General features: G+C 37.6%; 1 protein-coding gene across 3 annotated transcripts in view; it reads left to right on the forward strand.

The window, feature by feature from the left end:
• The window catches only part of IQCG (IQ motif containing G), a 75,355-nt gene that overhangs the window by 2,317 nt on the left and 46,614 nt on the right, over positions 1-26,424 (forward strand). For 2 of the 3 annotated variants that reach the window (XM_027845252.1, XM_027845250.1), the window contains exons 2-5: positions 4,610-4,677; positions 5,803-6,091; positions 19,202-19,428; positions 24,103-24,231. In XM_027845252.1, coding sequence (XP_027701053.1) covers positions 4,643-4,677; positions 5,803-6,091; positions 19,202-19,428; positions 24,103-24,231 — 680 coding nt within the window. In that variant the 5' untranslated portion in view covers positions 4,610-4,642. Of the gene's footprint in view, positions 1-563; positions 629-4,609; positions 4,678-5,802; positions 6,092-19,201; positions 19,429-24,102; positions 24,232-26,424 lie in introns of all 3 variants that reach the window. The other variant, XM_027845251.1, reaches the window with a different exon arrangement.

The raw sequence follows: 26,424 nt of genomic DNA on the forward strand, positions 1-26,424 counted from the left end.
TTCGATGTCCTGAGCTGTCTCCATCAGAATCTGAGGAGAGATGGTCTAGGTTGTGGTGGTCATGGTCTGATTTGCCTGGCTCATGTTGCCTTCTGTTTCCCCCTCAGGGTCTCTTGCTGCTTTAGTGAGAGGGGCTTGCCTGCCTTGTGAGTGGCAATTGGTGGGGATGACTGGCCCCTTCTCCCTTCTGGAGTCCCTCCAGTGATGGCTGAGAGGGTTGGATTGGAAGCAGCATTTGTGGTCCAATGATGGTTATGAGAGTTAGCCTGGAAGCTTAGGACTCATGGTCTTGGGGGGTGTGGGTGGGGTGCTGCCATGCTCAGGGTTCTTGTGCCTGTTGATGGCAGTTAGAAGTTGCTGGCGGTGATGAGGAAGGTGGCCCCGTCTCCACAATATTTCTCCCCTCAATGATGGAAGCAGGTCAGATGATTTGGGCTGCTTTGCCAAGACTCTTAGATTTAGATTCCTGAGCTATTTCTATCAAGGTCCGAGGGTACATGGTGGTCAAGATGATGGTGGTAGTTTGACTTGCTTGGCATTGCTTTCTCTCTCTCTCTCTTCAGAGTGCTTGCTGCTTGCCTACCCTGTATGTGACAGATGATAGGAGTGGCTGGCTTCTTCATAGCAGGTACTTCCCCCATGATGGCTTTAATGGCACCCTAGCAATGCTGGGCCATAGAGCATGCACTGATTAGTGATTTTTGGTGATAGTTCTGTGTAGAATTTTGCCACTACCAAGTTGAACTCATGATTTCCCTTCCCCCTTTCCTAGGTGTATGTGCCAGGCCTTTTATAGGGTAGCTAAAATAGGTGACAACCCAAAATAGGAAAGGGCAACTGCATGCATTTTGATCCCATTTTTAGAAATCAGTACCTACCTGGATTGTGAACTCCTCTCTGAGATAACATTAGCATATTCCCTTGTCTTTTAACAGTTATCCCTTCCACATTTTGGGGTTAGGGATGCTGGACGATCTAGACAATTGGAGAAAAAATTTTTGGCCCTCCCTTCATGTCAGAGAAGTCTGAATTATTATGGTATTAAGAGATAAAATAGGTTGATATTATGCAATACTATAATATGTTTTATGCATTTCTGAGTTTCTAAACTTTTTCTGTGTTGTCTATTGGACTTCATATATCCTCTATGGCTTCTGCAAAACTCTCCAAAAATTCTCAGTTAATTTCTTAGGTTGACCTGCAATATATAGAAACCTTGATGGGGAAAGTCAAAACATGGAAGGGTTAACTTTATTACCAGCTAGCCAGCACATAGCACCCCATTCCCTCCTTATCTCTAATCTCATTTCCCTAAAATACTGCAGTGAAGGAGGAGCTGAGGTGAAATGGACCATTCCCTTTTGTAGATGTTCACTATTGCTCTTATTATGAAAAGTTGTCTTTAAAAGCAATAGGGTTGAATCTGTGGGATTGGTCCCTTGTGGCCATCCTACCAACACATTTCAGCCTAGCTGTTTTCTTTAAATAAACTCTTTTTAATTTTCTCTACCTCATTTTTGCCTCTTTCATCAGGAGAAAGGCGAGAACAAAGATTTTCTTTTTACAGTTCCCAAATTGCTTTCAGGAATAGGACCTGCTTTCAGGAATAGGACCTGCTTTCAGGAATGAACCCAGTCTTTTCATTTTACAGATTAGGAAACTAAAGTCCCAAAAAGTGAAATGATTTGGACAAGTGTGGTAACAAAACAAGGTTTTGAACCTAGTTCCTCTGGGTCCAAATCCTGCTCTCTTTCCACCGTGGTAGATAATCCTTTAACCATCAATTGAGAAAACTTGTAAACCTAAAATTGCTATATAACTGTTAACTCTGATGATGAAGATGATGATGATGATTCTTTCCTCTTTCCTTTGAGTTGAATCTTTGAATCTGCCAGAGATTTGGGTTCCTTGGCTGCTTCACTTTTCCACTCCTAAGAAGAATCAATCATATTACTTTTTGTTTCACAAACCAATTCTTCAACTCAGGGAATACCTGCTATAATGACCCAGGCAAGCCTTTTTTTTTTCCCTGTCTGTGACTTAGTAGCATTTGCTTCTTCTTAGCCTGAATTTATTTAGAGAGCAAAAGAATTGCCTTAGGAAAGGGGAATCTCTATTATGAATAACTTTGTTTTTTAAATGTAATAATTCAGTGCGTTAACTTTCTTTTTTTAAAAAAGCTTTTATTTAGTATTTTATTTTTCCCCAGTTACATGTAAAAACAATTTTTAACATTTCGTTTTAAAACTTTGAGTTCCAAATTCACCCCCTTCCTCCCTCCCCACCCTCACCCCCCATTGAGAAGGCAAGCAATTCCATTTAGGTTATACATGTGTAGTCATGCAAAACATATTCATAATATTCATGTTGTGAAGAAAACATAGACAAGAAAAAAAAACTCAAGAAAAATAAAGTAAAAAAATATGCTTCAATCTGTATGCAGATACTGGGGATGGATGACATTTTTGGATCATTGTATTTCAGTGTGTAACTTTCAAAGGTGTCCTATTTGTTTCCTTCTGTTCTCTTCTGCAACTTTTTAAAAAATGTTTTATTTGTTTAGCTCTGTTGGTTCAGACTGACAGAATTGTAGGCTCCCCTTTGGTCTGGGAATACCTGTTCTGGCTATTATTCTGCAGGCTGGGATAGATGCTGTAAATGAGATCCAGCCTGCAGTCTATACTGCTGCTGCTGGCTTTTGAACTTACTCCTTGCTTTGTATGTTGCCCAGAGCCTCCCTAACTAGGAACTGCCCTTAAGTATAAGTCCTCTTCTCAGTCCACCTTGGATCTGTAGCCTGGAAGTGGGTAGTGGGTGACAAAACTGCTAGATCTCAACTGTTCCTGTCTTAATGCCCCAGTATGGCTCTGGTGGTTCCTAGTATCTGAGACCTCTCCTTGCCCTGATGCATAGCCTCTTCCAGAGTTTTGGAATGCTTGCATGGGGCACACTCATGGTACAAGTCCTCCCTGTCTGTCTCCCTATGCCAAACTGGGCTGGACAAATGACTTACTGATTTTTTTTTTCATTTGGTCTGGTGCATTTTCTATATCTGTTTGAAGGAGTTTTGTGGAGGAGACCTGACCACACTGCTTCCTACCACTCTACCAACTTGGCTGTGCATGTCTGGTGTGGTACTGAATAAGTAAATTAATTTGGGTAGTTTTTTCATTTTAATTATATTGATATGTTCCAAATATGGACAACTAATATCTCCTCACTTATTTAGTCTGTCTTTATCTTTGTAGAGTATGTTTTGTAGTTGTATTTATATGGTTCTTGTGCATCTTAGTAAGTAAACTCCTAAATATTTTATACATTATGTAGTTATTTTATGTCTCCTTACCTTGTTTTTATTCAAAGGGAACAGAAACATTTTCTCAAAAAGTAGGTTTTGTTTCAAGAGACACATTTCCTCCTATTTAAGCTTCCTGGACATCTAAAGGGAGTAAACTAGATTATTTCTGACATTTCTTCCAGTTATAATTTTCTATGAGGCAATATGGTATGATAGAAAAAGCTTTGAACTTGGCATCTCAGATGTGACACTGAAGCTGTGGGACCACAGGCAATAACTTTACTTGTCTGAGCCTTAAACTGTTCACTACCTATCTCACAGGCAAACTGTGGCTTCATAACAAACCATTTAACCAATAAAATAAATATTTCAAGAGAAACTATTTAATATTTTGATTTGCTTTTAGCCTTATTATTTATTAGGTTGAATTTTTAGTAGGCCAAACGGTTCTCATTATTCTTTCAGTTCTGGAATTTCACTATATAATGTGAAAAGGGAGTGAAGGGTTTAATGTATAAGATCTTCCCTACCCACAGCCCAAGCCAAGGGACAAAGAACTTCCCTAAGTATTATTCTGGGATTTGTTTCAACTCAGACCCACCTTGGGGAACTATTCCTTAGAAAACAAGTCTTGAGGTAAACATCCAGGGACTTGGCCAGTTCCTGCGTATTGATCCGAGACATTCTTTGACATAACAAAGATTGTTCTTGAGGACGGACAGTTTCGGCCGTAACTCTCAGGTCCTTAGGATTAATCACCTATTCCTTGGCTCCCTGCCTTTTTTGTGTATGATAAAAAGGGTCTTTCTTGGGAAAGTGACTTTGGGAGTCTCTCTCGGAGAGGAAGCTCTGCCGTAGGGACTTTCCCAACCGAGACCCTGACAGCTGTGATATGGGACTCCCCAGCCAGATGTTCAGGAGTTGGTGCTTCCTCGGAATGTATTTCTTCTTCTTTATCTCTCTGTCTTTCTGTTAATAGTCTTTGCTTCTAAGATTGTATAATCATATGTAGTCACATTTATGTGCATGTATGTTTATGATTATTACCATTATTAAATCATTTATAAGCTAGGAAAAGTGTGAACATGTCTTTGTGGGTACAGATCTGAACCTGTGAAACAAATTATAAGTGCTGTGCAGCCCATAACACCTTACTATTACAGGGAGAAAATAGAAAAACAGTATGTTAATTCAAGGGGAAAGCTGAAGCCTTTTTGATGATGCCATAATATCTTCCTGGATGGCAAGAACAATTTTAAACTTCTTTAATCCCTCTAGTAGACTAAACCTAATTTTACTTTCCTATTTCAGGTGATTACATTTTTATGAAGTGTTGAAGCCCCAATGGAAGACACTAAGTATATCTCATTGATAAAGAAGTAAGTTCAAATTCCAAGTTTTAAAGTCTTATAGATGTTTTAGATGCTTTTATATGAGACATCGATAAGCATTTTTGTACCACAGATACGTATACTTAACAGATTGTTATTTGATAGGACAGCATAAAGTTTTTGAAGTTTGACTCAAATCCATACTAAGACAAAGACATTTAAATGCCATGAACTTACATATCTGTCTTAAAAAGTAAGATGTTTTTTCTTCTAACTTTTTTGCAAAGGTAGGGGGAAGGGTCCATGGGTATGGAACATTGCATATATTGTCAAATTTTTTTTCAATTTATTGATTAGTTTTACTGATTTTAAAACTTTTTTTCTAAATTATTTAGTATTTTATTTCCCCCCAATTATAAGTAAAAACAATTTTAACATTCCTTTTTTAAACTTTGAATTCCAAATTTTCTCCCTTCTCACTCCCCTCATTGAGAAGGCAAGCAATTTGATATAGGTAGTCATGCAAAACATATTTCCATGTTAGTCATTTTGTAAAAGAAAACATAGACAAAAAAAACTTCAAGAAAAATAAAGAAATTTATTGATATCTTTTTTAAATCTTTTGTTATAAAGGATAACTTTTTAAGGTGGTGGAGAAGAAAGGATATCAAAGATATAAATAAAATTCATTAAAAAAAAGTAAGATAGGGGCATCTAGATGGCACAGTGGATAGAACACCTGCCCTACAGTCAGGAGGACCTGAGTTCAAATCCACCCTCAGACACGTAACATGCACTAGATGTGTGACTCTGGGCAAGTCACTTCACCCCATTGCTTCACAAAAAAAAAAAAAATTAAGGTATTTGCATTTCCAAGTAGGGTTGTCATTAGAATTGTCCCAAATGTTGCTCTAGGATATGCAAACAAAGCCTTAGATGGTTCTCCAGCTCACAGTAAATTAGTTCTCTTCTTCATACAAATCAGTGACCAACATGGTCTCATTTGGGTCAGATTTGAGTTTCATCCTGCCGGGCTTTAGAGTTTGGACCAAGTCTAAAATTTGGGGAATTTCGAACGTTTCTATAAGTTGGTACAAATGAAGAGATTTCCAACATATATATTACTTCAAGCATTACTCAGACTAACTCACGTACTTTTCTGATTCTTATTAGGGAGGAGGAGGAGGAGGAGGAGGAGGGGGCAGTATACATTCCTTCAAAGATTTTGCATCCTCAAGTGCTGGCAATGACAGGAGCTCCTCCTCCTGGTGTTAATGTTCCTGATGAACCTGAAGCAATACTCCCACCTGGAGAATTACCAGTCATCCAGGAAATAATTGATACACTCCCTCTTCTGGATGTTCTGAGGATTTCTGCAGTTCTGGAGGATACCGTTGACCAGCTTTCAATCCTAAACTATATCATGCCAGTTCCATTTGAAAGGAAGACAGATAGCATCCATGTATGTATTGCTCTGATTACTATTCACCTTCTATTAATTCTTGTTTTTTGCTCCCCTTTCTTCTTCTCTGACTCTTGCAATTAATATTACTAAAGTTTAGTTCAAAGAATCACACTTTTATCTCAGATGATGACTACAATCCCATCATCCCAGTATTATTCTTTTTTTTTTTTAGGCAATTGGGGTTAAGTGACTTGCCCTGGGTCCCACAACTAGTACGTGTTATTGGTCTGAGGATGAATTTGAACTCAGGTCCTCCTGACTTCAGGGCTGGTGCTTTATCCGCTACACCACCTAGTTGCCCCATAGTATTATTCATTTGTAAAGGGAAATAGCCACATTCTAGTGCATGCTCAACAATGTGATTTCCCTTTCTATTTATTGATATAGAGACTGAGTAAAATTAATTGAAAAAGCTCATGGGAAATTTTATAATGCAGTTTATTTGCTGCTGGTGGTAGGTATGTGACTGTTTCTTATTCCATTCTGTTGTAAATGTTTGAACTGTGTTCTTTGCACTGCTGCAATATGACCACAAGAGAGTGCTTGTAATTGGCACACTAATTACTATTAGGAAGGATTCCAACCCCCGGTTTAACCCTGAAGTAGGAAACCGATGGCCTCCAGACCGCACGTGGCCTTCTAGATCCTCAGGTGTGGCCTTTTGACTGAGTCCAAGTTTTACAGAATAAATCTGTATTAAGGGGATTTGTTCTGTGAAGTTTGGATTCAGTCAAAGGGTCACACTTGAGGACCTAGAGGGCCATATGTGGCCTCCAGGTTCCCCACCTCTGGTTTAGCCCTTTCTACACATAATGTGAAAATCAACAAATTTATATTATTGCCATGGCCCTCTGCTGCAAACCACCATCATGTTTTCAAATACCACACCTTACTAGTATGGTCTTTACAAGGTATTTGTGTACTTTGAAATTTTAATAAGTGAGGTTTTTGTTAATAACCTAAACAATCTGTAAAGGCAAATATATCCATCTTAGAATAATTATATTTTACTTTACAGAATATTTATATTTTAAATCATTGACACAAATAGTTTCAACTCTATGATGAATAGAATTAAAATACACGTAAGCACTAAGAAGAAAATTCAATTTTCCTTTAAATATTGCATTGTTTTTTAAATCATATTTGCAATCTATGTTGTTAAAGTTTAAAGAAGCATATATGTTAAGATTTCTACTGTTGTGCAATTTTTTTTTTTGGGTGGTGAGGCAGTTGGGGTTAAGTGATTTGCCCAGGGTCACACAGCTAGTCAGTATCAAGTATCTGAGGTCAGATTTGAACTCAGGTCCTCCTAATTCCAAGACTCCCTCTATCCACTGCGCCACCTAACTGCCCCCAACTCTTGTGCAATTTTAAAATTATCTCAGTGAGAGGTATAAGAATTCTGTAAAACTAAGTTAAATTATTCATCTTTTAAAAAGAAAATGGAGAGTCTAAGAACCATATTCTGCTCTTTCAAAAAATTTTAAATAAGGGTCAAAAATTTTAATCAAGAATAGCTGGAGAGGCACAGTATTGATGTTAGCAGACTTTAAACAGAATAGTAGAGAGAGGGGCAGCTAGGTGGCACAGTGAGGTCAGGAGGACCTGAGTTCAAATCCCACCTCAGACCAAACACTTGACACTTACTAGCTGTGTGACCCTGGGCAAGTCAATTAACCCCAATTGCCAAAAAAAAAAATAGTAGAGAGAGTAGATATATTCCTTTCTTACATTCCCTTGGTTTCCTCATTCAAGAATCAAGAATGGGAAGGAGAAAACTCAGCCAATAATATGTCATCTGAGATGTGTATGTGCATGTATTTGGAAAGACATATTGCATTCATGGTGTAAATGAAAGAGAATGAATGATCCAAATATATAAAAAGTTGTTTAAAGAGGATATCACAGCACTGTAATATGGAAGTGAGAATTTAGAATTGATACTAGTGTGTGCCAGTGGTTTTTTATGTTTTCTGAGACATTTAAACCTTAGACAAAGTCTTCAGACTTCATAGTGCTCCTGTGTGCTTAATGTATCTTTCTAAAAATACTTTTGCTCTTTGTATACATAAATATTGCTCACTTGAAAATAATTTAAGCTCAGAGATACTTTTGTTCATAATAATGGTTTGAAGATGTAGCAGTCTCCTCCACTAAGATACACTATCATTCACTGTCAGCTTTTAATTCAGCAAACATTTATAGACTACCAGCTATGTGCAAGTGCTCAGTGCCATGAGGGAGCTCCTGGCAAGCTCCCACTAAACCCCAGAGATTTTTAAATGAGAATTGCTTTAGATTAGAGTGGATTTTTTTTCCTTTTAAAAACTGTGGATATCTTTTAAACTTTTGGTTTCATGGAGCTACAGTTAATATTGTAATGTATTTTGAAGTCTTAAGACCAGAGTTCAGAGTCTGTCTCTGCAATTAGCTACTTTTATGATCTCTGACTTTTAGCTCTTGGAGCTCTCACTTTCCTCATCTATGAAATGAGGTGGTTGGAACTAGATCTCTAAGATTTTATTAGATTTTAAATCTTATGATCAAATCCCATAAATCAGAATACTTAAAGGGTTGTCATTGAACTAACGCTCTCTAAAATCAAAATCCTATGATCTATATGGGCAGATATTGATATAGAGTGCTGGGGATGGAGTCAGGAAGACTCATCTTTCTGAGTTCGAATCTGACCTCAGATACTAACTGTGTGACCCTAGGCAAGTCATTTAATCCTGTTTGCCTCAGTTTCCTCATCTGCAAAATAGCTGGAAGAAAGAAATGGCAAACTACTCCAGTATCTTTGCCAAGAAAACTCAACTAAATAACAAGATCTGTATACACTTTTTTCCTCCCAGACCACTGTCACTCTGTTATTCATTTTGAAGTTCTCAGGGTAGGGGGGTGGGGGTGGGCGAGTGGTTCATTTTTTCCTTTTTAAGGATGAAACTAAATCTTTAGACAGAATAAGCTTTCTGATTGCAATCAGACCATCAAGTAATTAGAATAAAGGTCAAAATCAACATCCAATTTTAAAAAAGGGTAAAAATGATACTGCCAAAGCTTCATCCTAATCTACTCAAATGAACTATTGATGCCAAAAAAGAAAAAAGGGAAATAGCAGAAGATAATAGAAAAAGATATAAGGTGGGCAAAGGCAATACTCATTTAGAATAAAAAAAATTTTAAAGACAGAGGATGGTAGAAGATTACAAGCATTATTGTCTAACAGATGAAAAGTAAAAAGCAGTGGAAGTGAAAAGATTATAGAAAGCTTCGCACGAGACCCAACTAAGCTGTATCATCCTAAGAGAATTCATAGAGAAACTTGGGAGGAGGACCACAAATATATAGGAAATGGAATAAATTTGTCAGCGTTTCTATAACAATCAGTTTTCATCATTAAAGACAATGGTACCACCACATTTGGCCTCTACTATCTCACTCTCCCATGTATTATAAAAAAGAAGGTGGAACAGTACTTAAGAAGATAAAGTGGGAAAAGCAACTGGATCATAAACACCAAGAAAATCTGTACTTATTGCTAGCATGAAGGGTCATATTATAAGATATCTGAGGAAAAGGTAGATAACAAAGAAGGAAAAAAATAATGGAAGATATTGTTGTCCCCCAAAAGGTGATCAGGGAAGAATATGTCAATAATTACTGATCTAGATGCCTATTTTCTAATCTTTATAAAATTTGCATGAGAATGTTCTACATATGTTTAAAGGATATGTTTGGTGAAAACATAAAAAGGGAACAAGCAGGCTTTGGCAAATTATTTTTTTTTCAGCATTCATAACTTTATGGTTATACAGTTAACAGAGAAGTTATTGTTGTTTTTTCACTTTTTTAGGAGAACCAATGACATCCCAGTGTGATGTTTTGACTCGCTCATGAATTGTATTTTTTTTAAATTTCAGAGTAATTTCTTTTTATTTATTAATTTATTTTGATTTATCAACAATCACTTCCATAAGCTTTTGAGTTTTAAATTTTTCTCCCCCTCCCTCCCTACCTCCATCCCCAAGATGGCATGCAATCTGACATAAGCTATACACATACATTCCTATTAAACATATTTTCACATTTGTGATGTTGTAAGGAAGAATTAGAACCAATAGGAAGAACCACAAGAAAGAGAAAACAAAGCAAAACAGAAGAAAAAATAGCAAATAGGATGCTTCAATCTGCATTCAAACTCCATAGTTCTTTCTTTGGATGTGGACATCTTTCATAATGAGACTTTTGGAGATGTCTTAGATCCTTGCATTGCTGAGAAGGCCTAAGTCTATCAATATTAGTCATTGTACAACGAGGCTGTTACTGTGTGTACAGCCTTCCCCTGATTCTGCTCACTTCACTCGGCAACAGTCCATACAAGTCTTTCCAGGTTTTTCTAAAGTCTGCCCGCTCATCACTTCTTATAGCACAATAGTATTCTGTTACATTCATATACCACAACTTGTTCAGTCATTCCCCAATTGATGGGCATCTTCTTAATTTCCAATTCTTTGCCACCATAAAAAGAGCTACTATAAATATTTTTGTACATGTGGGTCCTTTTCCCATTTGTACAGCCCTTAGAAATGCTATTGCTAGGTCAAAGGGTATGCACATTTTTATAGCCCTTTGGGCATAGTTCCAAATTGCTCTCCAAAAATGGTTGGATCATTTCACAACTCTACCAACAGTGCATCAGTGTTCCAATTTTCCCACATATTCTCCAATATTTATCATTTTCTTATTTTGTCATGTTGGCCAATCTGATGGGTGTGATGTGGTACCTCAGAGTTGTTTTGATTTGTATTTGTCTAATCAATAGTGATTTAGAGCATTTTTTTCATATAATTATAGATGGCTTAATTTCTTCATCTGAAAACTGCCCACTCACATCCTTTAATCATTTATCAATTCGGAAAAGACTTGTATTCCTGAATTGTATTTAAGTGAGGCAGAGTGATGCAAAGTCAGCAGCCTCACTTTCTCTTCCAGAGTCATTTAAGTCCAATGGCAAGATAAAAGTCAAGACAGCCAGGATGCAATGGATGACCTTGACATCTTGGTTGTATGACCAAGCTCTAAGTGCTCCACAGTGCCTACTTCAACCCCTTTCATGTCCATTGGAACAAATTCTTCTCAGCTGCCCATTACATATGGAGAACACAAGATCATATTATGTTTGTTGTTTGAGGATTATAAAAGAAGCACTTGTCTTAGTAGAACAAAATGCAACTTTAAACACTCTCTTTCAATAATAAATTTTTCATGCATATGTTGATCATATATCATATCTAGTTAAGTGGCAACTACAGAAAAAAAATTCATTGACCCTCTGATTATTGTCAAGTGAGTCATTAGAAAAGAGATATGTGCTTGTCAAAGGTGTGTGACACTTCCACGAAGTATGTCATGAATCCAGATGGAAGAAGAATTTTCTATCAGGTGTTTTTTTTAGGCAATTGGGGTTAAGTGACTTGCCCAGGGTCACACAGCTAGTAAGTGTCAAGTGTTTGGTCTGAGTCTGTATTTGAGCTCAGGTCCTCCTGACCTCAGGGCCGGTGTTCTATCTGCTGGGCCATCTAGCTGCCCCAAGGGCAGGAACTTTTTCACTTTTGTCTTTGTATCCCTGGAATGTGGAACAGTGCCTCACACGTACTAGGTACTTAATAAATGTTTTGGAATGAAATAGAATGATGGGCACAAGTAGTCAACAACATATTTCCCAACAATGACCTATATGCAAATTCCCTTCTAATCACTTTATTGAATAATATGATTTAAAAATAACAAAACAATTATGGTGACAGGAAGAAAAAAATAAAAAAATTCAAGGATCTACAGCTTGCCACCCTTTGTGGGTTCCTCTAAGTACAATTTAGACATCATTTAATAGTTTTAAAGTGTTGAGTGGTAGAAAAAAATTGTATGTATGAAGTTCCACCAGTAGTGGGCATGCTCTGATCAAAGTACAGCAAGGATTTTCCGTGAAATCAGATAATGCATCTCATACATCTTTATATTCCCTTGTAGCAACCTGAACTGTGCCTTGCAAATTAGTGTATAGGAATTAAGTAAATGTGTTGAATGAATGAAAATATTTCTGCTAACATAGATTGTAACTAAAATATCTCTTATTGAATTTTTAATCCATTCCTTATCCTGTACGTAATATATTTGTTTCCATTAATCAGTAAATCAGTTTCCTTTAAACCCACTTGCTCCTTTAAGCACGGTCAAATGCTAGATGCCCAATATTGCTTGGGGGTGGAGAGAGCTTTGACCAGTTCAGTTGTGAATGAGGTTGAAGCTTCAACTGCTCCCCCTACTCCCACCTGCCTCCCTGTTTGTATAGATATCTACTTGCACACCCTGATAATTTTCCCTAAACCTCCTTTTCTTCCCTCCCTCCCCAATGTATTCCATTTCCTTTCCCTTTCCATTCTTCTCTTAAGATCATTAAGATGTAACAGAATCATTCCTTGGCCTTGTCTAATTAGACTCCTTCTGTGATTCCTGATGATTGACAGAGTTCTGAAGGGATAATCATCTCCCCATAATTAGAATGTAAGCAGTTTATCCCTGTTTAGTCCCTCATAATTGTTCATTCATGTTTACCTTTTTATGTTTCTCTTAACTTTTGTGTTGGAACATCACATTTTCTAGGCAGCAAAGCTTTGTTTTTGATTTTTCAGGAACTTGACATCAAGAATGCTTGGAAGTCTTCTATTTCATTAAAAATCCATCCCTTCTCTTCCCTCCCCCTTCTTCTGGTTCTACTCACTTTACTCTGCTTTACTTCACACAAATTTTCTCATGTTTCTCTGAAATAGTTTTCATTTAAATACAATAGTATTCTATTACATTAATGTACCTTAACTTGTTCAGCTCTAACTCAATTTTTGAGCACCCTCTTCATTTCTGGCTCTTTGTCACTAAAAAAAAAAAAAAAGCTGCTTTAAATATGTTGTACCTATATATCCTTTTCCTCTTTCTTTGATATCTTTGCTATATAGGCCTAGTAGTAGTATTGCTAAGTCAAAGGGTAAGTGTAGTTGAGTAGCTTTTAGATCATAGCTCTAAATTGCTTTCCAGAGTGACTGGACTAATTCACAGCTTCATCAATATGGCATCAATGTGCATTCTACCCACCCACCCCCAATATCAATAATAGATAGCATTATATTTAGTTTTGTTGGGTAAGTTATTCTTGGCTGTAAACCCATATCCTTTGCATTCTGGAATATGGATTTCCAAGTTCTTTGCTCCTTTATGGTGATGGCTGCTAAATCATGTGTAATTCTGACTATGGTTCCTTGGTTTTTGAATTTTTTCTTTTGTGTTGTTCACAGTATTTTTTTTTTAACCCGGAAGCTCTAGAATTTGTCTAGAATGTTCCTAGTTTTCATTTTGGGGTTTCTATCCAAGAGGTGGCCAACCAGCAGATTCTTCCTATTTCTCCTTTGCCCTCTGGCTCTAAGAGAACTGGGTTCTGTCAAACTTCTGGGCCGCTCTGGTTGATGCTTTCTTGGGGATATTGAACGTTGTGTTATTCCAGGATCTCAGGGATAGGCTGGGGACCTGCAAGCTTTAAGTGCTTCCGGAATGCTCTGTTCCAGGGCAAAGTCTACTTGCTGCTCCGAGCTCTGCAAGTGTCTTACTGGGGTTTGGGTCTGAGCCAGAGTAGACTGTGGCTGGACTCCACCACTACCAACCACCTGGAAAACCATGGTTTAGTGACAGAGTTATAGTTTCCCTTTTGGTCTGGGAGTCCTTTCTTGATTTTTCCTCTGCAGGCTGAGCTAGACACTGGAAATGAGACCCTGCTCTGTGCCTGACATCTGAACCGTATCACGGCTGCTTGTTGGATTGTGAACTTGCTCATTTCTTGGTACACAGCCCAGGGCCTCCTGACCTGGGAATGCCTCCTCTGTGCATGTGCTCTTTTCTTAGTCTGCCCTAGATCTGTGGCTCAAAACTGGTTAGTGGGAGACAAAGCTGTCAGCTGGCACCTGTCTTCACCAGGGTACTCTAGTACGGGTCTGGTGGTGCCCCCAAAAGTGTCTGGGACCTGCCTCTCCCTGGGCACTAGAGTGCTCCACATGTTCTTGGCCCACAGACCTCCTTGTCTCTCTATGCCTACCTGAGCTGGGCAATTGACTTTTTCTGGACTTTCCCCTCAGGATTTGGTCTAGTACATATTCTAGATCTGTTTAGAGGAGTTTTGGGGCAGGGGGATAGGGAACTCACTGTAATGCTTCCTGCTATTCCACCATCTTGACTCTATCTCAGATGATGCCATATTTTCAGGCAAAATACTCCTGCTGAATTTTTGTCAAAGAGGCTTTGTTTATGATTTCTCAGGAATTCACCTTCCAGTAATTTATTTTCCATGCCTGAAACTTTTTGACCTTTTCTACAACTGTTTTCTTTATTAGTGGAGTTGGGATCACACTCTCTCCCTCCACTTTCTCTTTTCTCTTTCTCTTTTTAGTAACCCTAACTTGCATGCTCTTAGCCATTCCTTGAAATAAACCTGAAATGTGCAGTCTGTTTTTACGATATTCAGGTACTCTTTTAACAATCAGTGGCTCTGGTGGTTTCGTTTTTCCTTCATTTTATGATGGATTTTTCTGAACTTGGTTAACATAATTACAGAAAAGAAAGAATACCACATATTTTCATAGGTAGAGAAGTATGGAACCAACTGCCTCTCATGACACTGAGTTTTTTATTATTGACCCTTCCATTCCATCTATTATATTGATACTAGAGTTAGCTTCTAAATACTTCCATAATATCATCTGAATCCAATTTCCCTACTTAAAAACTTCCAGTGACTCCTCATTTTCTCTATCAAGTAAAGTCTAAACTACTTAATCTAGGATTCTAAGCCAGGTCCAACCTTCTAACCTATCCTTTTTTTTTTTTGATAGTTATGCTTTTTGAAATTTTCAATTAAACATTTTTCTCCCTCCCATCTTCCTCTCCTATCCCCCAAGTTGGTTAAAAAAAAAAAAAGAAATTCAAAACCCTTGTAATAAATAAGCATATTCAAATAAACAGATTCCTACATTGGTGACATGCAAAAATCTGTGTCTCATCCTATATATTGTTTCATTGCTTTTTTGTCATGAGGTATGCAGTGTTTTTCATCATCAATCTGCTAGAATCATGATAATTTTATTGAGCAGAGTTCTTAAGTCTTTCAGAATTGTTCACTTATAAAATTGAAGTTGTAGTTTAAATTATTCTCCTGGTTCTACTAACTTTACTCTGCTTTACTTCACACAAATTTTCTCATGTTTCTCTGAAACAGTTTTCATTTCTTTAAGTACAATAGTATTCTATTACATTAATGTACCTTAACTTGTTCAGCTCTAACTCAGTTTTTGAGCACCCTCTTCATTTCTGGCTCTTTGTCACTAAAAAAAAAAAAGCTGCTTTAAATATGTTGTACCTATATATCCTTTCCCTCTTTCTTTGATATCTTTGCTATATAGGCCTAGTAGTAGTATTGCTAAGTCAAAGGGTAAGTGTAGTTGAGTAGCTTCTAGGTCATAGTTCTAAATTGATTTCCAGAGTGACTGGACCAATTCACAGCTTCATCAACATGGCATCAATGTGCATTCTACCCCCCCCACCCCCACCCCCCATCCCTGGTCCTCATAGCCCCTCCAACATTTTTCATTTTCATATTTATGTCAATTTTGCCCCTCTGATATGTATGAGGTAGGACCTCAGAGTTGCTTTAATTTGCATTTCTCTAATTATTAGTGATCTGGAACATTTTTTCAATGACTTTTGATAGCTTGCATTTCTGTAGAGTTGCCTTTGCATATCCTTTGACCACTTATCAATTATGGAAGGGCTTTTATTCTTATACGTTTGAATCAATTGCTTGTGTGTCTTAGAACTAAGACCTTTATCAGAGAAATGCTACAAAGTTGTTTTTCCCCCAGTTAGCCATTTCTTTCTAATCTTAGCTGCACTGGATTTGTTTGTGCAAAACCTTTTTAATTTTATGTAATTAAAAATTGCCCATTTAATCTTTTGTGATCCTTTCTATCTTCTGTTTGATCATAAATTCCTTACCTAACTGAAAAGTAATTTCTTCTTTATTCCTCTAATTTGTTTTTATATGTAGGTCATGTATCAATTTGGAATTTATCTTGGTATATGGTGTAAGGTGTTAGTCTGTACCTAGTTTTTGCCAGATTGCTATTCAGTTTTCTTATCAGTTATTGTTAAGTAGCAAGTTCTTAACCTTAGTACTTGCAGTCTTTGGGTGTATGGAAAACTATGTTACTAGGCTTGGGTCTCTATATTGTTTACTATCTGTTCTACTAACTGTCTTTTCTGTTTTTTAACCAATATCAAATTGTTTTGATGATTACTGCTTTGTAGTGTTGTTTGAGATCTGGCACTCCCAAGTCTGCCTCCTTCAGACTTTTTTTTTCATTATTTCCACTTGAGATTTTTTATTTTTATTTTTTGTTTCTCTAGATGTATTTCATTATTATCTTTTCTAGTTCTATAAAATAATTCTTTGATAGTTAGATTGGTATGTCACTGAAAAATTAAATTAATTTAGATACTATTGTCATTTTTATTATATTAGCTTGGCCCTATCCATGAACAATTAATATTTTCCCAATTATTTAGGTCTGTCTTTATCTCTATAAATCTCCAGTTGATTTTATCATTTCTCCAATGGCTTTTTATTTTATATTTTTATTGCATTTTGATTAGTAAAGATATGTTTAATATTATTGATTTTTCTGCATTTGTTTGTGAGGTTTTTATTCCCTAATACATGGGTTGATTTTTTTTTTAAAGGTGCCATGCATGTCTGTGAGATAAGTATACTCCTTTCTATTCCTCTTCAATAATTTCCAGAGACCTATCATATCTAATGTTTCTAAAATTTTATCTAATCTTCTAAAATTCAGATCTTTAACTTCTTTCTTGTTAATTTTTTTTGGTTAGCTTTCTCTAGCCCTGAAGTCCCTCACTATTGCAGTTTTACTGTCTATTTCTCCCTGTAACTCATTTAACTTTTTCTTGAAATTTTTAACTGCTATTCCATTTGATACATGTATCTCAAGTATTGAAGTTCTTTTGTTTTTTATGGAACTTTTTGGGCAAAAATGTAATTTCCCTATTTATCTCTTTTAATTGAGTCTATTTTGGCTGTTGATTTGTCTGGAACCATAATTTCTAACCCTGTTTTTTAAAAAAAACTCAGTTGAGGCATAACAGATTTGCTCCAGCCCCTTATTTTAGCTCTGTGTGAACCTCATGTTTTAAATGTGCTTATTATGAACAATATATTATTAGATTCTTCTTTCTAAGCTATTCTGCTATCCTTTTTTGTGTCATAGGTAAATTTATCCCATTCACATTCAAAGTCGTGATTGTTGATTATGTATTTTTCTCTCTCCTATTCTCTTATACTTTTTCCTGTCTTTACTCCTCTGCCCTTTCTTTATCACAGATTCTTACCCTTTCTTTCCTTTTAAATCACTTTTCATGATCCCCCCCTTAAAGCTTGGGGTTTCTTTTGCTTATGACTAATACCTCCTTGAATGCCCTTCCTCTCACCCTTTTTCCTTTCTCTGTCTCTTCCTTCTTGTTTCCCTGGTGAATGGAGTGTATTTTTATACCAACCTATTTATATATGGGTATGTGAGAGAGATCTACTCTCCTTTGATCAGTTTAGATGAAAATGAGGTTCAAGTGACATGAGCTTCCCCTGCTCCTTCCAGATTTGTATAAGCTTCTATTTGTGCAACCTTTTTATTATTATTATTATTATTATTATTATTGTTATTTTCTGAGGCAGTTGGGGTTAAGTGACTTGCCCAGAGTCACACAGCTGAGAAGTATTATGTGTCTGAGGTCGCTGGATTTGAACCCAGCTCCTCCTGACCCCAGGGCCGGTGCTCTATTCACTTCGTCACCTAGCTGCCCCTTGTGCAACCTTTTTATGGAGAAAATAAGTTCTCTCACCTCCCACATGCTCCCCTTTTTTCCTAGGATATCCTTTTCTTATCCCTTCCCTTTTTTATTTCAGTATCATCAAAACATAATAAATCATTCCCAGGTTCTCTGTCTTGGCTCTCTTTATTATCTCTGATGACATTACTGTTCTAAAAGGACTCTTGTATTATCTCCCCCCCCACCCATTATAATGTAAACAGTTCATCTTTATATAGTCCCTTTTTTTGCTTATTTGTATTTACCTTTTTATGTTTCTCTTATCTCCCATGTTTATATTTCAAAGTTTCTATTCAGTTCTGATCATGTAATCAGAAATACTTGAAAGTTTTCTAATTCTTTGACAGTTCCTCTCTTTCCCCTGCCCCCTCATTTTAGTATACTCAGTTTTATTGTGTAAGTTAGCCTATACCTTTTGCCTTTTGGAATATTACATTCTATGCTCTCTGCTTCTTAATAGTGGTAGCTGCTAAATCTTGTGTAATCCTGACTATGGTTTCTTGATACTTTAATTCTTTCTCTCTGGCTGCTTGAAGTATTTTTTCTTGGACCTGGAAGCTCTGGATTATGCCATCATATTCCTGGGAATTGTTGTTTTGAGGTAGTTGTTGTTGTTTTCAGGAGGTGATTGGTAGATTCTTTCTGTTTTCTCCTTGCCTGTAGGGCATTGTTTCACATTTCTCAGCTCTGCCCTTAACCAGCTAGCTGTATGACCTTAAACCACTTCACCTAAAGTGAGAGGACTGAAGAAAATGATCTTAATGTCTCTTTCCCACTCTTAAATTATATGATTCTAAATACATAAAGAATCCTAATACAATTGACAAAATAATTTAGCTAAAGTGTTTAGAAACAGTATACTAAAAAACAGTCAATAAAGAGAGACAAGTCAGTCCTCTAATAATCCCTCCCACAATGTTAAATTTTGGGTCTAAAAATTTCTTCGGATTTTCCCCATGGTGCCATCTACGCTATACCATTATGCATTGCGCCACTTGCTAGAATCACTTTCTTAGTACTGACTCACATTCTATTTGTTTTTAAGCCCAGTGTTAGTCTTACTTTCTTCTCTTTCTTATGCAAAAATATCATCTGTTGTTTCAGATATCAAGCAAAGAAATGAACGTGGTTAAACAAAGCCTAGACCGATTGCAAACATATATCATGAAACAGAGAAAATCTGGCTCAATGGCAGAATTAGGAGGAAACAAGTTGATGCATCACGTCCTGACTGAAAATTGTGAAGACAAAATGGAAGATTTCATTTCTAAAAGACCTGTAAGGCAAACCATCCTAACTTTAGAAAATCTCAGGAAAGTTCAATTTGATAGGTAAGAGAGAAAATATATAATCACTTTAATAACTAGATGGATGGATGAAAAAAAATCCAAGCATTTTTGGGGGTGGGGTTTAGGCAATTGAGGTTAAGTGACTTGCCCAGGGTCACACAGCTACTAAGTGTCAAATGTCTGGTCTGAGACTGGATTTGAACTCAGGTCCTCCTGACTTCAGGGCCTGTGCTCTATCCACTGCGCCACCTAGCTGCCCCTTAAATCCAAGCATTTATTAAGCACTCACTTTATGCCAGGCACTGGGCTAAGCACTAGGGATATGAAGAAAGGCAAGAAGGGTCCCTGTCCTCAAGGAGCTAATATTATGATGGAGACAACATAAAAACGATAAATAGAGTACAGAATAGGTAGAAGGCAGTCTCAGAGGGGAAGGCAATAGCAGCTGGGATAAAAGGGAAAGGTCTATGAAAGAAGGTGGAATTTGAGCTGAGTCTTGAAGGAAATCAGGGAAACTAAAAGGTGAGGGGTGCAGAGCATTCTAGGGATTGGGCACATCCTGTGTAAAGGCAATGAGAGGGAGATGTTGTGTCTTGTTCAGGGAACAGCAAATGGGCCAATGTAGCTGGGACCATAGAGTAGATGGAGGGGGAGAAAAGTGTAAGAAGCTTGGAAAAGCAGGAAAGGACCAGGTTATCAAGAGTTTTTATAGCCAAATATGTAAATTTATGTTTCATCTTGGAGAAAATAGGGAGCCACTGGACTTACACGTTAGGAAAATCAGTCGGGCGACTGAGTAGTGAAAGGATGGGAGTAGGGAGAGACTTAAGACAAGGGGACCAATTAGAAGGCAATTGCAATAGTTTAGGTAATGGTGATGGAGACCTGTATTAGGGTAATAGCCGTGTGAGTGGCAAGTAGGAGACATATATAAGAAATGTTATGAGGGCAGCTAGGTGGCACAGTGGATAGAGCACCAGCCTGGAAGTCAGGAGGAGCTGAGTTCAATCCGGCCTCAGACCAAACACTTGACACTTACTGGCTGTGTGACCCTGGGCAAGTCACTTCACCCCAATTGCCTAAAAAAAAAATGTTATGAAAGTAGAAATGACAAGATTTGGCAAGAGCATGAATGTGGGATGAGTAGGAATGAGTCAAGGGTGACAGTGAAGTTGTAAGCCTGAGTGACTGGGAAGACGGTGGTACCCTGCAGTGATGGAAAGTTTGGAAAGTGGGAGGGGTCAGGAGTGGGGAAGGCAATGAATTCCTTTTCCAACATTGAGTTAGGAATGTCTATGAGGCATCCATTTCAAAATGTACAGAAGACAGCTGGCGACAAGGGCCTGGAGCTCAGGGAAGAGGCTGGGGCCGGGCACCGAGATCTAGAAATCACCTCGGTAGTGACGATGATTGACCACGCGGGCTGGAGACAGAGTTGAGGAAGACAAGAGAAGGGCCCAAGGCAGAGATCTGGTGTGCGCCCACAAGCAGTAGGAACGGCATGGGGGACGATGGAGCCAGAGAGGCTGAGAAGGAGCAATCGGGTGCTCAGGAGGAGAGACGGCAGGGAGCAGAGCCACAGCTTAAGAGGGGGAGAGAGAGTGTCCTGGGGGACAGTGCTGAGAGGCTAGGGAGAGAGCGCTGAGAAAAGGCCGTTGGATCTGACAGTGAGAAGTCATTTGGTGTCTTTGGAGAGAGCAGGTTCAGTTCAGGCGAAGATGAGGTCAGAAGCCAGATTGTTGAGTGTGGACTCCGAATGCAGGTGGAAGCATCCTATTGGCTCTCCTTCTCCTTTGTTGTTTTGTTTTATTGCTTCATTCTCGTGGTTCCTCCCATTAGTTCTAACTGTTCTTTACATCACAACTAATGGGAAAATGTGCTTAACACGAATGTATAAATAGAGCCTATATCGGATTGTGTACTGTCTCAGCATGGGGCGGGGGAGAAGAAATGAGAGGGGGAGAAAACTTAGAACTCAAAATCTTGTGGAAGTGAATGTTGAAAACTAAAAATAAATAAATTTTTTTTAAAAAAGAAGCCAGATTGCTGAAAGTTTAAAAGAGAGGGAAAGAAGTAGAAACACCTCATATAGACAGCTTTCCCAAGGAGTTTATTGGATAAGGGGAGGAGAAATATGATAGGATGACAGCTAGTTGGAATAGCAGGATCCAGTGAGAATTTTTTTTTAAAAGAATGGTGGGTATACATCTATTTCTAGGCACCAGGGAAGGAATAAGTAGATAAGGAGTATTAGAAAGTGGGGATAATACTGGGGTGGGGGTGTGGCAATCTATTGGAGAAGACTGGAAAGAAGGAGATCAAGGGTACCTTAGATGTGTTGTCATTGGCCAGGAGAAGGGTTGCTTCTTCATTCCAAGACCAGAGTGAAGGAGGAAATGGTGGGAAAGACAGTGCTACATTGATTTCTGATAATTGATATTTCAGTTATATGTAGGGAGTGTAAACATTAGGTAAAATATCTTTGGGTGGGGTAATATTTACTTGAAGTATTAGCTCATTTGGACATCACCAAGGGGAAAAAAAAATTCAACCAAGGGACCCAAGTTTAACAATTTCTGATTAGTTTAAAGGGAACATTAGATCACAGATGTGGAACTAATATATTTAAATGCTATTTAAAAATACAGATTTAATTTTTAGATACTTATACCCAGTATCTAGCTCAGAATAGATTTCAAAATCTTGGGAAAATGTGCATCTTCAGCATCTATAAGCTAAGTGGAATGCAGAAAGATATCTATGACAAACAAACATTCTTCATTGCTACAGTGAAGAATTTAGTATAAAATCAATGATCTGTAACTAAGTTTTTTTCTCATTCTCCTTACTCTTACTGCCTATACAGAATATGTACATAGCCCCTCTTAAAGCCTTGAATTTAGAATATGAAATTCATTGTAGGTGTTTTGACAAAGCATATTATCCTAAAATAACACATGAAGGATGATTTTTGGTTGCTGTTAGAATCTTATGCTTCAGGTTCATGATGTTGATATATTCCATATATCTTCTAAAACATTTTATGAATAGCCTTTTTTCCCTCATGCATCAATTTTCACAGTATTTGAGGCAAACAATAGAATATTAAATGGAAACTACTGCTAATGAGCCTTGCTCATATCACTCACTGTTGAGAAGTAACTTCGTGTAGTTGAAAGATCACTGGATGAAACCAAAACAATTCCAAGTTTTCACCTCACACCCCACAAACTGGCAAAAATGACAAGAAAAGGCAACAGTTGATGTTGAAGGGTTTGTGGAAAGATAAGCACTCTAATACATTGTAAGTGGAGCTGTGAAGTGCTATAACCTTTTTGGAAAGTAATTTGAAGTTATGCAAATGAGTGACTAAATGTCCATGCTCTTTGAACTAGAGACTCTGTTACTAGGCTTATACCCCAAGAAAGCCATTGATAAGAAAAAAAAAGTTCCCAAATACTTCAAAATATTTGTAGCAGCACTTTTTTTTGTGATAGCTAAGGTTAGAAATAAAGTAGATGTCCATCAGTTGGGGGAATTGTTAAACAAATTTGTGGTACATGAATGTAATAGAATATTACTGCACTGCAGGAAATGATGTGTGTGAGGAATACAGAGAAACATAGAAAGACCTACATGAACTGATGGAGAGTGAAGTAAGCAGAGCCAAGAAAACAATACATACAGTAACCATAACAATGCAAATGGAAAGAACAATCACACAACAAAAAATCAAAAGTAAATGTAACAAAATTATAAAGATCAAGCAAGACTTGAATGAAGAGAGATGAGAAGACGCCCTCAACCCACCCCTTTGTGGAGATGGGAGGGCAACAGGGGTTACACATTGCACATGTTTTTAGAATTTCTCAATGTATCCGTCAGTTGTGCTGATTGTTTTTTCCTCTCTAAAAACAAACAGACAAAAACCACTGTCTGCTCTTGGGGAAGGGGAAAGAGAAGGATGCGTGGGATACTGTGGAGGTATAAGAAATAGAAAACATCAATTAAAAAAATTATTTTTTTTAAAAAAGGAAGAGCTTTGGACTTGGAGGGAGAAGACCTGGATTTGAGTCCCAGCTCTATTACTTATTAGTGGGATAACTTTGGGCAAGTCCCTGAACCTTTCTGGTCTCAATTTTCTGTACAATGGGGCTAATCCTACTTGTACTGTCTACCTCACGGAGTGGTTCTGAGCAAAGTACTTTGTCAAGTATGAAGTGCCATAGAAAAATGAGCTACTATTATTTTCTTTTCCTTTTCTTTTCTTTCTTTCTTTTTTTAATATGAGGCAATTGGGGTTAAGTGACTTGCCCAGAGTCACACAACTAGTGAGTGTTATATGTCTGAGGCTGGATTTGAACTCAGGTCCTCCTGACTCCAGGGCCAGTACTCTATCCACTGCACCACCTAGCTGCCCCTACTATTATTTTCAAACTGCTTTTTCTGAATATTTTGCAGTTTTTCTCTATGAAACAGAGAGATAGCATGGTAAGGTGGAAACTGAAGTGGAAACCAAGAGACACAGGGTTATTTTGATCAGTCCCCTCTCTGGACCTCAGTGTTCTCATGTGTAAAATGGGGGTTGGACAAGGTGAATTCCAGGGTGCTTTGCAGATCTTGCATTCGTGATTAGGAAACAAGTTGTGGCCCTTTGTAGGGGCGGGGAAATAAGCATCATTAACTCACAGTGTTTTGTCTTGTTCTCATTGGCAGAGAGTATGCCAGCAAAATACTCATGGAAACTGTAAACGAGATGCAGGAATTGGGAACATTCAGCAGTCTTCTGAAAGCTTTGGACAAAGAGAAGGAAAAAAAAGCAAATTTCTGCAAAGTCATTGCCAGGTCAGAGTAAATCTTAAGTATATCTGCTTTGGTACATTTTAAGATTTTAAAAAATATTCTTATCAGAGTATCTGATTTCTGAAGCAAATTGACATGTATTCACTCACACACTGTGGGTTTGGTTGTACCTTCAAGTATCCTTTTCCCTTTTGGAGCCCGTTGGAAATTCAGAACTGAGTCAATCAGATTCATTGTCATGATCCCCAAATGCTAACATCACTCCGTGGAAATTGGCTCCACTGCTCTTCAAGGGCTGCCTCTCCAGTAAGCTGCCCCTGCCTGATCCTAGAACCTATCTCATTCATGCCCAATATGGACCTAATCTTCAGTGATATGGCTTCACACCCATCAACTCCTTGTTCTGTCTTTTAGTAACTAATGATAGCTAACATATATAGAGCATTAAGGTTTGCAAAATGCTACACATATTATCTTATTTGATTGATCCTCACAACAGCCCTGTGAGGGGGGTTGTTGGTTAGTTGTTGCTTAATTGTTCATGTGTGACTCTTTGTGACCTTGTGGACCATACTACTGTCCATGGGGTTTTCTTGGCAAAGACTGGAGTGGTTTATCATTTCCTTCTCCAATGGATTGAGGCAAGCCGGGGTTAAGTGAATTGCGTAGGATCTCACAGATGGTAAGAAGAGAGGTAACACACTATATTGAAAAATAATAAATGGAATGAGATTCATGCTAAGCAGGGGATACTTATGTACTAAATGGCATAGTACATGGCATAGGTTTAGAAGGTGCTATGGGTCCAAATGGGCAGCAAGGTGGCACAGTGGATAGAGTGCTGGGCGTATAGTCAGGAAGACTCATTTTCATGAGTTCAAATCTGGCCTCAGACTCTTACTACCTGTGTGACCCTGGGCAAGTCATTTTCCCCTGTTTGCCTCAGTTTCTTCATCTGTAAAATGAGCTGGAGAAGGAAATGGTAAACCACTCTAGTATCTTTGCCAAGAAAATTCCAAACAGGATCACAAAAAGTTGGACATGACTGAAATGACTGAACAAAAACAATAACAAAAATGAGGTCCAAATTAATTTTCTTTAGAAATCAGAAAAAAAAATCTACAACATGATAAAATCTGATATTCTTTAAAAATGTTCTATGAGTGGTCCAAGGACCCCCAGAGTCTTCCGAGCCTCTTTCAAGGGATCCACAAGGTCAAAGCTATTTTCATAATAATGCTAAGATTTTATTTGCCTATTAAAATATTCCCCTCATTTCCAACTATGTATCTAGTTTTTGGGTTGTTTTTTTTGTTTGTTTGTTTTGTTTTTTGGTGAGGCAACCGGGGTTAAGTGACTTGCCCAGGGACACACAGCTAGTAAGTCTCAAGTGTCTGAGGTTGGATTTGAACTCAGGTCCTCCTGACTCTAAGGCCTGAGCTCTGTCTGCTGGGTCATCTAGCTGTCCCTCCAACTATGTGTCTGCATGAGGCTGAAATTTCTTCATATGCTTCAATTAAAACTACATATCAAAACTGGTTAAATGCAGAAGCAGATATTAGAATCCAACTGTATTCCATTAAGTCAGATATTAAAGGTATTTGCAAAAAAATATGTAAAACAATAGCACTCTTCTTAGTTTTCTTTTGTTTTAGAAAATATAGCTTTTTTCACAAAATGTTATTTATGTTAACATGTAATAGATTTGTTATTGTTATTTTCAAAAGAATTAATAAAGTGATATTTTAAAAAAGTTCTATGAAATTCAGTTTTTCTTTGGCATGGTTTTTGTTGTTTTTGTGAGTGTTCTTATACTGTTAGGGATTGTCTATGAACTTCATATTTTCTAAGGAAGAAATATTTAGCCTCAACAAAGCATTCTGTGACCATATTAAAGGTCTTTCTATATCAAGCTTGGGTTTTGTGGACAAAAAGTCCCGAATAACGAAAATTACTCTAGCTAGGTCAGAATGGGGAGAACCTGGTGGCTGGGAGAACAGGTAAAAATTTATGAAGGCTTGAATGAATTCTTTGATTAGTACTCTTCAAACTGTATTAATTAGTTTGGTGGTAGTGGCAGGGGTGTTATGACACTTGATGCTAAAATAAAATCCTGCATGCCAATTAGGTATGTGCTTTGTAAATAAAGGTTTTCTTGCTCTCTGAAAATATCAGAAGAAAGTAGATATGCCTGTTTTGGTATAGAAGTTTAGCAAGAGTTTTTTGACTGAGTGT

Source organism: Vombatus ursinus, unplaced genomic scaffold, assembly GCF_900497805.2.
Source record: "Vombatus ursinus unplaced genomic scaffold, bare-nosed wombat genome assembly UNPS02014959.1, whole genome shotgun sequence".
Taxonomy (NCBI): Eukaryota; Metazoa; Chordata; class Mammalia; order Diprotodontia; family Vombatidae; genus Vombatus; species Vombatus ursinus.